Source organism: Musca domestica, unplaced genomic scaffold (genome assembly GCF_030504385.1).
Source record: "Musca domestica strain aabys unplaced genomic scaffold, Musca_domestica.polishedcontigs.V.1.1 72, whole genome shotgun sequence".
In the NCBI taxonomy this organism is placed as follows: Eukaryota; Metazoa; Arthropoda; class Insecta; order Diptera; family Muscidae; genus Musca; species Musca domestica.
Window position 1 is genome coordinate 771,889 of NW_026712388.1, and position 14,646 is coordinate 786,534.

Consider the following 14,646-nt stretch of genomic DNA (forward strand, 5'->3'; position numbering starts at 1 on the left):
CGTGATTTTTTATGTCTTCTATTACCTTGAATTTTTTTTAATTTTTTAATTAATTTAATTTTGTAATTTATAAACTTATAAATATTTCGTTTTAATAAATAATAAATAAATACTTATTACCTACAAAAATAAATACTTAAGTTCCTATTATGTTTGAGGTTTCTCCTCCTCCTCCTCCCCTCTCTCTCAATCACTTTCCAATTCCTTGGAATTCAGCTCCGGAATTTCAATATCCTTCGGTGTCGGGTACACACTGACATTGTCTCGGCGATCTTTCACCTTACCCAATACCTTCAACATTCGAGAATAAACCAAACGCCTTACATTGATGGCCCACAAAAAGTCCATGTGATTGAATTCCTTCTGGGGTACCAAATATTTTCCAATCGGTCTACCCAAGTCCCTGTACATATCCTCAACATCGGCCGGATGACAGAGCAAGTCGTTTTTCGAATAATAAACATAGGTTGGGACAGTTACCGCTGTCAAGTTATACCGAGGCGGTTCACGTTCCTTGTACAACAGCATGTTTTTGTTAGTACTATAGCTGTAGGGAGCAAATTTACCCGTCTTGATTACTTGAATGAAATGTTTGACTTGTTTGGCGGCAACACCGGCCGGATAGTGGCCCAAGATTATGGGGAATTTTTTCTGTAAAAAGAAAGGAACCATTAATTTTAATTATTTTTTTTATTTTTGTTTCACTTACCCTATTAAACTCATTCCAATTCCTACCCACAATACCAAACACAGCCTCAATACATAGCCGTTCAGTTTCTTCGGTCATGCGGCACAGGAAGCGAAACTCGGCATTGAACATTTCGGTTATGGAACTGCCAACTAATGTCTGAAATGAAAAATGATTACCTTTAGTATAGAGATGCGTATTGAAAACTAAACTCGTCTCTTAGACTCTTCGATTTTTGCCTGCGGTAAAATAGGTCAACCTTTGAATTTTTCGATTTTACACAGCCGGTCAGAAATCGATGTTTGATTTTTCGAATATAAATCGACTAAAGTCGATTTTTTTTTAAGTTTTTCCAACAGATAATAAGATCGATTTTGGGAAGTATTGAAAAAAATGTGATAAAAACGTCAATTGTTGCATATTTTTAGGCTCCCATGAAAATGAAGAGTTGGGAAAAATATTATCTCAAAATCGATAATTTTTCCATTTTTATACCCTACACCACAAGGAAGTCAGGGTATAATGTCTTTGTGCATTTGTTTGTAAAAGGCAAAAAGGCAACGAGATCGACTCATAGTTCCTTTTGATGAATATGCACAGAATCACATTCTGAGTCGATTTATGCATGTCCGTCCGTCCGTCTGTCCGTCCGTCTGTCCATGTATTCTTGTGAACAAAATGCAGGTCGCATTTATTATTGGAGATAATTCAAATTGGAGATAATCGGTCAAAATTTAGATATAACTCCCATATATATCTTCGTCCGCTTTGCCTTTTATTGTGCACCAAACGTGTAATATCAGCCCGAATAGTAGGATTTTGCACATACAACCAAATTAGGCCTGAAAATAAGAATGCCAAATTTGATCGAAATCGGTTCAGATATAGCTATAGCTCCCATATATATTGTTCATCCGATTTGTTATTTTTGTCCTCCGCAGCTGTAATATGCACTCTGTAATAACATTATTTGGGGAAATATATCAAATACAGCTCAGAAATACATTTGCAAAATTTTATCGAAATCGGTTCAGATTTGGATATAGCTTCCATATATAACTTCATCCGATTGACCTCTCATTGTGCACCAAACGTCTAATATTTTTCCAAATGGGATGAAATTTGCCACTTACGACCGAATTGAGTCTAGAAGCTAGTATGTCAAATGAAGATGTGAAGGTGAAGATGAGTTCAGATATAGCTATAGCTGCCATATATACTGTTCATCCGATTTGTTATATTTGTTACCCACAGCCGTAATATGCACTCCGTAACAACGATATTCAGGGAAATATATCAAATACAGCTCAGAAATATCTTTGCCAAATTTAATTGAGATCGGTTCCGATTTGGATATAGTTCCCATATATATTTTTATCCGATTTCAAATTAATTGTGCACCAAGTGGGCAATACAAGTCCGAATTTAAAAGATACAAATGCTTCGGCATATTTAGTCCTTTGAACTTTAAATTATAATTATAATCATAGTTGAAAAATCATGATTGAAAAAACTTTTAGTTGTTAAGTGGAGCTCTACTAAATGAGCAAAGTGGTGTAGGGTATCATAATGTCGGTCCGCCCAACTTTAAGACTTTCCTTACTGGTTTGTTACAGGAAAATGTAAAAATCGACTTTCAGGCTCTTCAATATCAAAGTAAATGGTTCAGTCGGAATTTTCTTTTGAGTGTCCCTAGTTCAGGGTCTTCTCAACTTCTAAATCCACCCTCCAAACTTACATTAAAATACAAACTTATGGCCCTAATGTAGGGATGCTCCTCGGTCTCCTTGGCATAGACGGCCGGCGCCAAAGCCTGCATCATAATTATCTTCTTGTTGTACTCAGGTCTCATGGAACACATTACAAAAAATGCCGTGCAGCCCTGCAAGAAAAACAAAATTATTGTTTTTCTGTAAAAGTGACTTTTATCCCTGGTGATTGACTTACCTGAGAATGTCCGGCATACTGGATCCTCTTGAACCCGGTAGTCTTCAGGACATAATCAATCATGGCGGGTAAATCGTACATTCCGATCTCATGCCAGCTGAATTCCCAAAATTTCTTGCCATCCGGATCCAGGGTGGTGTGATTTCGCGAATAACGATTACCTCGGGCATTACCCAACCAAACATCGTAATTATTGTCGGCTAGCAAGTAGGCTGGAAATTTGGAAAAAAAATGAGAAGTTAATTAATGAACCAATGGTAATCTGAAGTGTTGTATTGTTTTTAGTAGTCCTAGAATTTCAAAGAATCTGTCTGTTTGGTGGCATATACATAACTACAATATATCATCATTTATATACGTATGTTTATACAAATAGGTATTTAATATTTATAAAATTTGGGGAATATTCTTAAAAAAACATTGTGAAAAACCACGATTTTTTAAGCCAGAAATATCATGAATATTGTATCGTTCATTACATTTTCGTACAACAACTTGGAATAAAATAAGTCTTGAAGAGTACTCAATAATTTGTTTGGAAATCTTTGAGAATATATAATTATTCAATCCTGATAACATTTTCATGAAAATATATTCAATGATTTTTGCCAAGAAAATTCTTGAAAAAATGTACAATTTTGTTTGGGGATCCTTGAGGAAATTGTGTATTTAAGAAAAAAACAAAAAAAAAAAAAAAAACACTAGCTATGGTCCTTTGTTTTTTTTTTTTCTTAAAAAATCACAATTTTCTTCCATTAAAAAAATATATATAATGTCCATAATTAATTGGTCTGGAAAATTTGAACGGAACTCTGAAAAATCCAGAAAAAATCCTCTATTATTTACTACCAATATTTTGAAAATAGATTTTTTCAAAATTCAGTGTCTTTGAGGGTCATTGCAAAGACTCTGTAATTTTTTATAAATCAGGAGTTCTTCAAAAAAAAGACGGATTTTTATCAGGAGGTTTTTGGAAAACTCTTACAGTATTAACGTTTTTTGGAGGGAATTGAAAAAAACTTTGAAAAAATCGACTAAGTTTGGTTAGGAGAATCTGAATTGATATTCTTTTAAATAAGAATGCAGACTGGAAGAATAAATTAAATATCCACGAATTTTGTTAAGAAAGACTTTATAATTGTTTCCATTCAAAATTTCGCAGAAAATTCTGAAAAAAATCAGGGTTGTGGATAGAAGAATTTTTTTAGAAGTATCTCGGAGCAATTTCAGGTTGAACTTGAAAAATGTTTCTTTGGAAAAAACAGTGAATTTTAGAAAAGAGACAATTTCTCAAACTTTTGGAATTTTAAAGAGAGAGTTATTCGTAAGCCCTCCTCACCAGATAGAGAAATGTTAAATGAAAAATGTTAAAAAAAATATAGATTTAAGTCACATCGCGAATTTTGATTGGAAAAATGTTTCTGAAAAAAATACCAGTCATTTTGATCTTCTGAGTCCCCAATTTTCTAACAGGGACAATGATTTTTTTTCTTAAAAAATTATAATTTTTGGTCTAAATTAAATACTTAGGTATTTTTTTACATATTTTCGTAACGACTGTGAAATAAATTGTTTAAAAAAGTGCACGAATTATTGTCAGGAGGATCTTAAGCAATTTTCTTACAAATAATCAAAATATGTTGATCAGGAGGACTTTGAAAATTTTGTTAAAAAATTGTTTATAAAATCCAAGACCATATAAAAAATAGTTTAAAAAATATCCTATCAAGGTTCTTTATCCCAAATTATAAAGATCCTTGATAACATTTTCATTAAATATTAAACATATCAAGGACGTTAACAATTTTTATTTAAGGAATCATTTCGAGAAGATTTTTAAAAATAGTCCTAAAAGAGCAATGAATTTCGGTAGTTTGAATTTTGCACAGTTTTCTTTAAAAATCTAACGAATTTTAGTCAGCAGGTCCTTGAAAAAATAATTCTCAAAAAATTCACTGTTATTTTCCACGGTTATATTAAAAATATTCTAAAAAAATCAACTGGGTTTGGTCGAGAGGTCCCCGAATTTTTTTATTTCTTGCACAATAAAATATCAATAAATTTCGGTCAGGAGGGCAATATAAATAATAACAATAAAAAAACTTTACGAGTTTTTGGCAGGAGGGTCTTCAACGAATTCTCATTAAAAATTCATGAATTTATGTCTGAATGTCTTTAAATGTCTATATCCGTCAATTTCGGGTAAAATAATGTTCCTTGAAAAGTCTACGAACTTTTGTTAGAAGGACTTTTTTCGCGAAAAGAGATGCAGTCAGAAGAACATTTTTATTCTTTAAAGTCACAAATTTTCGTTAAAAAATTCAGGAATTTTGTTAAAAAATAATTCTGAAAAAAAAAATCACGAATTATAGTCAGGACGACACTTAAAAAACCACGATTATAAATCAGGATTACCTTGTTTTCAATCTACGAATTTTGAGGGTCACGAGGAACTGCTTTTAGTATGCAGGACCTTGGAAAAATGCACCTTAATAATCCAAGAATTTTGGTTCGGACGAGCGAGAGACCAGGGAGTACTTGAACAATATACCTAAAACATACTCGATTTATGTCCAGAAAGACATGGAGGAAATCATTAAATCCGCAAATTTCGGCATCAATTTTTGTCAAGAGGATTTTTTTTAATTATTAATCAACGAATTTTAATCAGGAAGTCTTGAAAATTCCATACAATTCCATCAATTGCAATTTGGACTTTTCGGCCCACACTTTCTGGTATCTCCTATAACCGAAAGGCTCCCAAAAAGGTGCTGGAAAGCTAAGTATCGTAGTCTTGTCATTTTTCTAGAAAGCTGCAAATTATGTGCATATTTAAGCACTTTGCCATTTTCTGCTAACATTTTAAATGGAGAAGTTCTTCATTACCACGCAAATCAAATTTCATGGCTAAAGATAAATTGGCGAACACCTACACATACTCATACAAACAGATTCACATATAACAGCATTTGAATTCCCACTTGTGCATGGAACTAATGCAAAAGTTAAAAGCATTCAGGTAGTCTCTATCGACTAGCTGGCCTCCAGCTCGTCTATATCGACAAACTGGGCTCGAGGTCGTCTATATCGACAAGCTAGCCTAAAGCTTGTCTATATCGACAAGCTGGCCTAAAGCTTGTTATAACGACCAGCTGGCCTCCAGCTTGTCTATAAAGACCAGCTGGCCTCCAGCTTGTCTACATCGACCGAGCTGGCCACCAGCTTGTCTATATCGACCGAGCTGGCCTCCAGCTTGTCTATAAAGACCAGCTGGCCTAAAACTTGTTTATAACGACCGAGCTGGCTTAAAACTTGTCTATAACGACCGAGCTGGCTTAAAACTTGTCTATAAGGACCGAGCTGGCCTAAAACTTGTCTATAACGACCGAGCTGGCCTCCAGCTTGTCTATATCGACCGAGCTGGCCTCCAGCTTGTCTATAACGACCGAGCTGGCCTCCAGCTTGTCTATAAAGACCGAGCTGGCCTCCAGCTTGTCTATAAAGACCAGCTGGCCTCCAGCTTGTCTACATCGACCGAGCTGGCCACCAGCTTGTCTATATCGACCGAGCTGGCCTCCAGCTTGTCTATAAAGACCAGCTGGCCACCAGCTTGTCTATATCGACCGAGCTGGCCTCCAGCTTGTCTATAAAGACCAGCTGGCCTCCAGCTTGTCTACATCGACCGAGCTGGCCACCAGCTTGTCTATATCGACCGAGCTGGCCACCAGCTTGTCTATATCGACCGAGCTGGCCACCAGCTTGTCTATATCGACCGAGCTGGCCTCCAGCTTGTCTATATCGACCGAGCTGGCCTCCAGCTCGCCTATATCGACCGAGCTGGCCTCCAGTTTGTCTATATCGACGGAGCTGGCCTCCAGCTCGTCTATATCGACCGAACTGGCCTCCAGTTTGTCTATATCGACAGAACTGGCCTCCAGCTACTCTGTATCGACCGAGCTGGCCTCCAGCTTGTCTATATCGATCGAGCTGGCCTCTAGCTTGTATATATCAAACAGCTGGCCTCTAGCTTGTCTATATCGACCGAGCTGGCCTCTAGCTTGTCTATATCGACTAGCTGGGCCTCGAACTCATCTATTTCGACTAGTTCGCCTCCAGCTCATCTATATCGACTAGCTGGGCCTCCAGCTTATCTATATCGACTAGCTGGGCCTCCAGCCTGTCTATATTGACCAGCTGGCCTCCAGCCTGCCTATATCGACCGAACTGGCCTCCAGCTCGTCTATATCGACCGAGCTGGCCTCCAACTCGTTTATATCGACCGAGCTGACTTCCAGCTCGAATATATCGACCGAGCTGGCCTCCAGCTCGTCTATAAAGTCCAGCTGGTCTCCAACTCGTCTATAAAGACCAGCTGGTCTCCAGCTTGTCTATGAAGACCAGCTGGTCTCCAGCTTGTCTATAAAGACCAGCAGGCCTCCAGCTCGTCTATAAAGTCCAGCTGGCCTCCAGCTTGTCTATATCGACTAGCTTTCCTCCAGCTCGTTTATATCGTCTATAGAGCTAGAGCATCCAATTTATAGTTATACGGTGTCCATGGCATCCTTTCTTCCAAATGGGTATTCCCAGCATTCGCTCTCACCCACACAAACACACATCCGCATACTCACAACTATAACAACTACTTTACGTTTAATTGAAAGCCATAAACTACACACACTCTCTCGTTCTGCTCTCAACAATACATTTTAATCCTTGCAATTTGTTGCAGACATCAAACAACAGCGGCGAACGAAGCCTTCTGTTGTCCTTACCGCAGCATCATTCAGGCGTTTCATTCATTCTCCATTATGCGTGGAAGTAATTAATCTATGTTTATCTTAGGAATTACTCAACATCAAATTATAAAATGATTCTGAATGAATGAACGACGAGGGACTGGTGGAGGGACGGACGGACTGGCGAATAAACGGACGGAAGCCGACAGAAGACATTTAAACTTAATGATACGGCTTGAGTTTCGAAGCAAGCGTCTATCTATCTATCGATGAAATGAGGTTGCTGTTGTGGCCAGATCCATCCCTCCGTAGTGGTGGTGGTGTTGTTAACGATTGTGCTGCTGTTCAAACAAAGACACCGATTAAGTGCAGGCGAAATATTTTCAACATTTTGCCGCGCCATTGTACCTGAACCCAGTGGAACATTTGAAACGATATGGGTGAAAAATATAATCCTTTTTAATTTTTACAGCATCAGAACAAAGGGAACAATCATTTCTCTGTGTGGATAGGAACATTTTTGTCCCTTTTTGAGATTTCTTGAATATTACCATTAAATGAACCCAAAACGCAAAAAAGAGAGAACAGTCATTACTTACCCAAACTCACATTGGGGCCCATTACAACATAACCCGCCGAACTGTCAACAAGACCGTGCTGCAAAAAGAATGGCTGGGCTCCTTGCTTGCCGCGTATGCGATGCATTGTCAGAATGTAACCATCTTCGGTGGTAACTTGATGCACTTCAGTCGGATAGCCATATTTAGCAATTAATTTATCCTTGTTATTGTTGGCGGAGGGAAAATTACAATGGCAAATATTGTTGGTATTTGGTGGTGTTGCATGCGGAAGAAAAGAAAAATATTTAAATAAGATGAAAACATAAAAATAAAAAGAGGACAACAATAATAAAATACGGCATGTCTGCCTTGGATTCCGATTCCGATTCTGATGAATATGAATATTTGTTGTCTGTTACTGGCAAATTTTTGGAGTGGCGTTTCGTTCGGCGGATATTTATTTACGAAAATAATTGCAGCAACGAAATGCAGATTTTTTTCTTTTGGAAATCATTCAGTTGAATAAAATTGGAGGTAGGTAGGAAAAGTTATTCCATTAAGAAATTAATATCGTTTTCATACACATATTTTAACCTTGGCATTAAAGAACTGTGCTTTTCATAATTTGTATACACATTCCGTGTGAATTACTGTATTTAAGTTGCAATGCCATATTTAGAGTTGGCAAAATGTTTCATAATACTGTAAGATATTTTTGGCCAATATCTCTCATAATACTATAATTATTTCAGAATTTATATACCCTCAACAATGACAAAAAGCCATTAGAAAAATACAAATTCGGAATTTTTTTACCAAGGTTGTGGAGTCAAATCTCAATTTTATAAGCCTGGTAATTTTGCAGTCGAAAAAAAAAACAAGTAAAAAGGCACATAAGTTCGGCCGGGATAAACTTTTAATACCCTCCACCATTTGGAAGGAGCATGAAAAGCTTCAAAAAACTTCCCAAAACTATCACATAAATGAAAACTGTTATATGGAGATTATACAAAGACGTGGGCTTGCTTATGAAATTTTTTGTCATAGTCTGTAGTACCCAAACGAACTTCAAATACCAAATTTGAAACAATTCCGGTGAATAATGTCGTTAAAATCATCAAAATACGGAATATGGGGATGTACTGTTTTATGGGGGGTTACGAAAACGTAAACCTACATACCAATTTTTTTTTGTCATAGGCTGTAGTACCCATTACGAAATTTGTTCCAATTTCGGTGAATAATGTCGCACAAATCATAAAAATACCGAATATTGGGAGGTACCGTCATATGGGGGCTATACAAAGACGTGGAGCTGCATTGTTGTCATTGGCTGTAGCACCGATTACGAACTTCAAATACGAAATCTGAAATAATTCCGGTAAGCAATGTCGCCAAAATCATGAAAATATCGAATATCGGGAGGTACCGTTATATGGGGGCTATACGAAGACGTGAACCGACATGGACCGACATTTACGAACTTAACCTGTCTACAGGTAAACTATGCATGTATGCAAAATTTTAGCCTTCTATCTCAATTCGTTCGACTACAATATAAAAAAAAAAAACGGAATAAAAAAGTTAATACAGGGTGAGATGATAAAACTGCAACAAAGTCAAACGGCATAATTTTTACATTTTGTGTTTTAATTTTTTTGAATGGAAGCAAAAAATCTCGGAAATGGCATCAATCTATAGAATAAATTTAGATTTTTTCGAATGTGTCACCTTTGGCACGAATTATGGCCTTCAAACGGTATTTTGGCCCATTCCCGGCGAAACGCTTGCTTGAGGTAATCGACGCTTTGGTATTTCTTAGTGACAAACTTCGGCATTTATTCTGATGCCACGGTCGATTAATACGAGCGGAGAGCGACCATCGGCTGTTTTGGCGGCTCAAACCATCATCATGGCCGGCACTTGACTTCTGTTGGCCAACCGAAGGTGCACATTTTTAGCTGACCTCTTTGACAAGTAAACACGATAATTTTGTTTGTTTACACGAATATTTTCTCATCGGAGAAAACCAAATTCGGCAGTTCACTACTTTCGACAAAGCGAAGTAACTCTTTAGCTTTTTCCGTTGCGGTGTAAGTTCTTGCACTTTTTGTAATTTCAATGGCTTTACCCCGAGCTCATTTTTCAATATTTGCCGAATGGAATTGGAATTGCGATATGTTCAGCTCACGATCAATTTTTCGGCCACTGCAACGCGGGTTTCGATCTAGTCGCTTCTTTACTTTGGACTTTGAGTAGCCCTAATTCTCAAATCGAATGACGCAGTTAAATGGAAGCCATATTTATATTTCGATCTCGTAATGGAAATTGCCAACGGTATTGAGCGACGTGGAGTTGAAGATTTTTAATTTTTAAACATGGACAGACGGCCGGCAGATCGGTCCTCTCTATCGAGTACCTCCTCCAAAAAGGATCAAAATTTTGAATAATTAAAACTCAAAAAAAAAAAAAAAAAAATGTGATGTAAGTGTCCGATTGTGTTCATATATTTATTTGGTGTGAAGATGGAATATATCGGTCCACTGCTTCTGGTACCTTCCCCACCATGGGTCACAATTTTGAATATCCATGAAGCTCATATAAAGTGAAATTAACACCCAATTCCATTCAGACTTGTCACATCTCAATATTTTTATCAACACAAGATCTCCTAAAAATGTGGTAAAGATCGGACCATTCCTTCTGGCACCTCCCACACAAAAAACCAACGCTTGATTAAACAAAAACAATTATAAAATCCGAAATAAGCATCCGGTTCTTTTCATATTTCACACATTCCCTTTATTTCTACTAAAACAAGAAATGCTGCGAAGATGGTATAAATCGGTCCACTGCTTTAGGCACCTCCCGCACAAAGGGTCAAAATTTTCAATATCAAAATATGAATATGAAAATTTGTGGGATAGGTACAAGAAGAAATGGTTCGATCTCTATCATCTTTATAACAAATCCTGTGTTGATGGAAATATTGAAATGTACCAAGACTGGAATGGAATCTGATGTTAATTTCGCTTTTTATAAGCTCCATGGATATTCAAAATGTTGTCCCTTTGTGGGGTAGGAACCAGAAGGATGCCGACATTGCCCATCACCGAACTCGGTGTAACTTTGACAATAATACTACGATATACCAAGTTTGGATCAATTCGAATACTCATTTCGAGAGTTATCGTGCGCACCAGCCAGGCAGACGGATGAACGGACATCGCTAGATCGATTCCAAATTTCCTGAAACGGACATTGTATAGCCCCCATATAAAGGTAACTCCCTGAATTCGGTATTTTTCGGGACGGTCGAACTTACTGCTTTGGTTTTTGCAAAATTGTGAACATTCGTGGGTGAGGGTGGATCGACATTGCCTATTTTTGCTTAAGATCTGGTACTGATACAAGTATTTATAGGTGCAAAATTTGTAGAAAATATAACAACAACAAACAACAGCCTTACTATTTCGCGAAAACAAAGTGTTACGGTATTCCGAACAAATATGCCAACACTGTTCTGAAAATCGTTTTGTTTTATGTCGATTTTTTGCGAGAGTAATGATTATTCGAATTTGTGGTTGAAGTTAGCCGATATTGATATAGCCCTGATAAAAATGCTTCGATATTCCTATTTTGAATGCAATGCAATATTTATAATATTGCATTTTTTTTTCCATTTGTAGGGGTACCATAATGAACTATAAGAGGAGAGGAGTCCTCGATCGGAGTCCCCGATTTATAGCACCCATATATATGTTTCATCCGATTAGGTATTTAAGTCCCCCCACATTCGTAATATGCACCCTACAAGAATGATGTTTGGTATCAAATATCTTTCTTGTGCACCAAATGGCCAATATCAGTACAAATTTTGGCACATCCAACCAAATTCAGTCTAGAAGCAATTAAATTAAATAGACCTCGGAAATTCCTCTGCCAAATTTAATCGACATCGGTTCAGATTTGGATTTAGCTCCCATACATATATCTTCAAACGATTTTGTGTTAATTGTGCTCCTAATGGCTAATATCTATCCAAAAGTCCTGAATTTCGGTACATGCGACCGAATTCAGTCTAGAAGCAGGTACAGAAAAAATAGGTTCAGATATAGCTATAGTTCCCATATATATGTTTCATCCGATTTGGTCTCTAAGTCCCTCAAACTCATAATATCCATTCGACGACCTCGAATGTCACGATGATACTGTGTCCAAAATTGGAATTTCTAATTCTAATCGACCATCTAATATCAATATTTAGCCCCTTTTTATATCCTCCACCATTCTCTGGAGGGTATATTAATTTTGTCATTCCGTTTGTAACTCCTCGAAATACTCATGTCAGACCCAACAAAGTATATATATTCTTGATCAGCGTAAAATTCTAAGACGATTTAGCCATGTCCGTCTGTCTGTCCATCTGTCTGTTTGTTGTAATCACGCTATATTTCGAACAAATTGAGACAGAAGGCTCAAATTTTGCGCACATGTATATTTTGCCAGTAGGCAGGTTAAGTTCGTAAATGGGCCATGTAGGTCCAAGTTATCTTATAGCCCCCATATAACCGTACCTCCCGATATTCGTTATTTTGATGATTTTAGCGACATTATTCACCGGAATTGTTTCAAATTTGGCATTTGAAGTTCGTAATGGATACTACAGCCTAAGACAGAAAATTATCTGTGCAGGTCCACGTCTTCGTATAGTCCCCATATACCGTACCCCCCCGATATTCGGTATTTTGATGATTTTACGACATTATTTACCGGGATTGTTTCAAATTTCGCATGTGAAGTTCGTAATGGATACTTCAGCCCATGCCAGATAATTGTCTGTGCAGGTCCACATCTTCGTATAGCCCCCATATAACGGTACCCCCTATATTCGGTATTTTGATGATTTTAACTACATTATAAACTGATTTTTCTTCAAGTTCCACATTTTAATAATGTAATAACTTATGACAAAAGTTGCCCGTGCAGATCTAAGTCATCGTATAGGCATTACGGAATTTTTAAGATTTTAACAGAATTTTTAACGGATTTTATTTTATTTTTTTTTGGAAATTGCCAAATTTGTACCAAATGGTGGAGCGTATTAAAAGTTCAGCCCGGCCGAACTTACAGCTTTTTTAGTTGTTTTCATTTACAAAAATTCAGGGCTCTAGCCTCTACCGATCACCTATTTTCGCGATTTAAGTTATAGCAATTTGGGCTGACACTGCCATAAAATTTTGTTACTTCCAACTTACCACAGTTAAATAAGAATCCTCTTCAATGCTTTTTCTTTCAGCTCTCTCCTCTGGCGTTTCATCCTCATTGCTGTCGTCCTCATCTTCGTCGATGATGAACTGACATCTTGTCAAGGTAAGTACACAATTCAATATCAGACAATATAACAACAATGTTAAAGGATTGCATTTTTTAAACAACAGCATTTGAGAAATATTTTTAATTTTTTTTTTCGAAAATTTCTATTCTTTGCAACAAAAATTCAACTTCTATTCAACACTGCACTTTCCTTGCTTTTGTATTTAAATTTCAATTCGATTATTCAAAAGTGAAATTATTTATTTTTTTTTTTTACTTATTTTAGTGCACGTTGTTTTATTTTTTCGATTTCTTTTGCTTGCGTTCGAACGGTTCGAACGGTATTTGGTTAGTGTGGAGCTTGTCAATCCGCTGGCCGAGTTCAATGCAGACTAAGCCAATGAAGTTATTACGTTAGGGCCAAAAATTAACGACGATATTGTGTTTTTGTTTTAAGTTTTTTTTTTTTAGATTTTTTTGGTAGTGGCGTTGGTCAAAACAGAGCGGGTCGTTTGTGGGTACTTCAATGCCAACGGTCGTCTGTCCCGGGTGCGTAATGCGCCGTGTGGTGCGATGAGTGGCCAAATAGTTGTTGGCTGGATGGACGGAAGAAAGAAGAGCCAACAAAAAAAGAAATGAAATAATTTCTTATTGTTTTTGTTGTTGTTGTCGCCTGTAATTGGCTAAGTTGACCGTTGATACTTCGGCATATGACGATATGTTTTATTGCATAGTGTTTGTTGTTGTTGTTGTTGTTTTTATAAACAAAACATTTAAATTAACTCATTGAAAATATGTATTGGCTACCGGTCTGTCATTTGTTTTTGTATGTCTGACTGTCTGTCACTCTTTCTGTCTGGCTGGCTGCAGCGCCGCAGTGCACATGACTCTGCCCATTGATCGTGATTTCAATATTTTGATATTTGGTTTCTGTTGCTCGTTAATTTCAAATCGTTACCAAATGTTGACACCCGCTTCAGCTTTTCTTCTGCCAGCTGACTCAAACTCGATTTGAATGAAATGCATTTCTTTGTCGAGCTTTGCGTACTATATTTAATAATTTGTTTTTATACCCTCCACCATACTATGGAGGGTATATTAACTTTGTCAGTCCGTTTGTAACTCCTCGAAATACTCAGGTCAGACCCAACACAGTATATATATTCTTGATCAGCGTAAAATTCAAAGTCGATGTTTGTCTGTCTGTCTGTCGGTCTGTCCGTCTGTTTCAATCACGCTATCTTTCGAACGAATTAAAATAGAAGGCTAAAATTTTGCACACATGTTTTTTTTTACAATAGGCAGGTTAAGTTCGTAAATGGGCCATGTAGGTTCACGTTTTCATATAGCCCCCATATAACGGTACCTCCCGATAATCGGTATTTTGATGATTTTAGCG

General features: G+C 37.0%; 1 protein-coding gene and 1 long non-coding RNA gene across 2 annotated transcripts in view; one reads left to right on the plus strand and one right to left on the minus strand.

The window, feature by feature from the left end:
* LOC109611672 (uncharacterized) overlaps nucleotides 1-13,288 on the plus strand; it is a 186,055-nt gene extending 172,767 nt beyond the window's left edge. Inside the window, exon 4 of the long non-coding RNA XR_002194045.2 lies at nucleotides 13,231-13,288. This is a non-coding gene — a long non-coding RNA (uncharacterized LOC109611672). The remainder of the gene's footprint in view (nucleotides 1-13,230) is intronic.
* On the minus strand, nucleotides 72-13,661 carry LOC101888573 (lipase 1). Its single transcript, XM_005177726.3, has 6 exons — nucleotides 13,190-13,661; nucleotides 7,971-8,151; nucleotides 2,636-2,847; nucleotides 2,427-2,570; nucleotides 710-847; nucleotides 72-651 (listed from the first exon to the last, which is right to left on the minus strand). Exons 1-6 carry the CDS (start codon nucleotides 13,373-13,375, stop codon nucleotides 187-189), a joined length of 1,326 nt encoding a protein of 441 aa, XP_005177783.2. The 5' UTR covers nucleotides 13,376-13,661; the 3' UTR covers nucleotides 72-186.
* Nucleotides 13,662-14,646: the final 985 nt, after the last annotated feature.

Bases quoted from the DNA above. Each gene is read 5' to 3' on its own strand.
- LOC101888573 (XM_005177726.3), bottom strand. From the start codon at position 13,375: ATGCTGTTGTTTAAAAAATGCAATCCTTTAACATTGTTGTTATATTGT. The intron at 2,848-7,970 runs GTAAGTAATGAC...CCAAATTTCCAG, and splicing joins GGGCCCCAATGTGAGTTTGG to CCTACTTGCTAGCCGACAAT. The intron at 652-709 runs GTAAGTGAAACA...TTCTTTTTACAG, and splicing joins ATTGGAATGAGTTTAATAGG to AAAAAATTCCCCATAATCTT.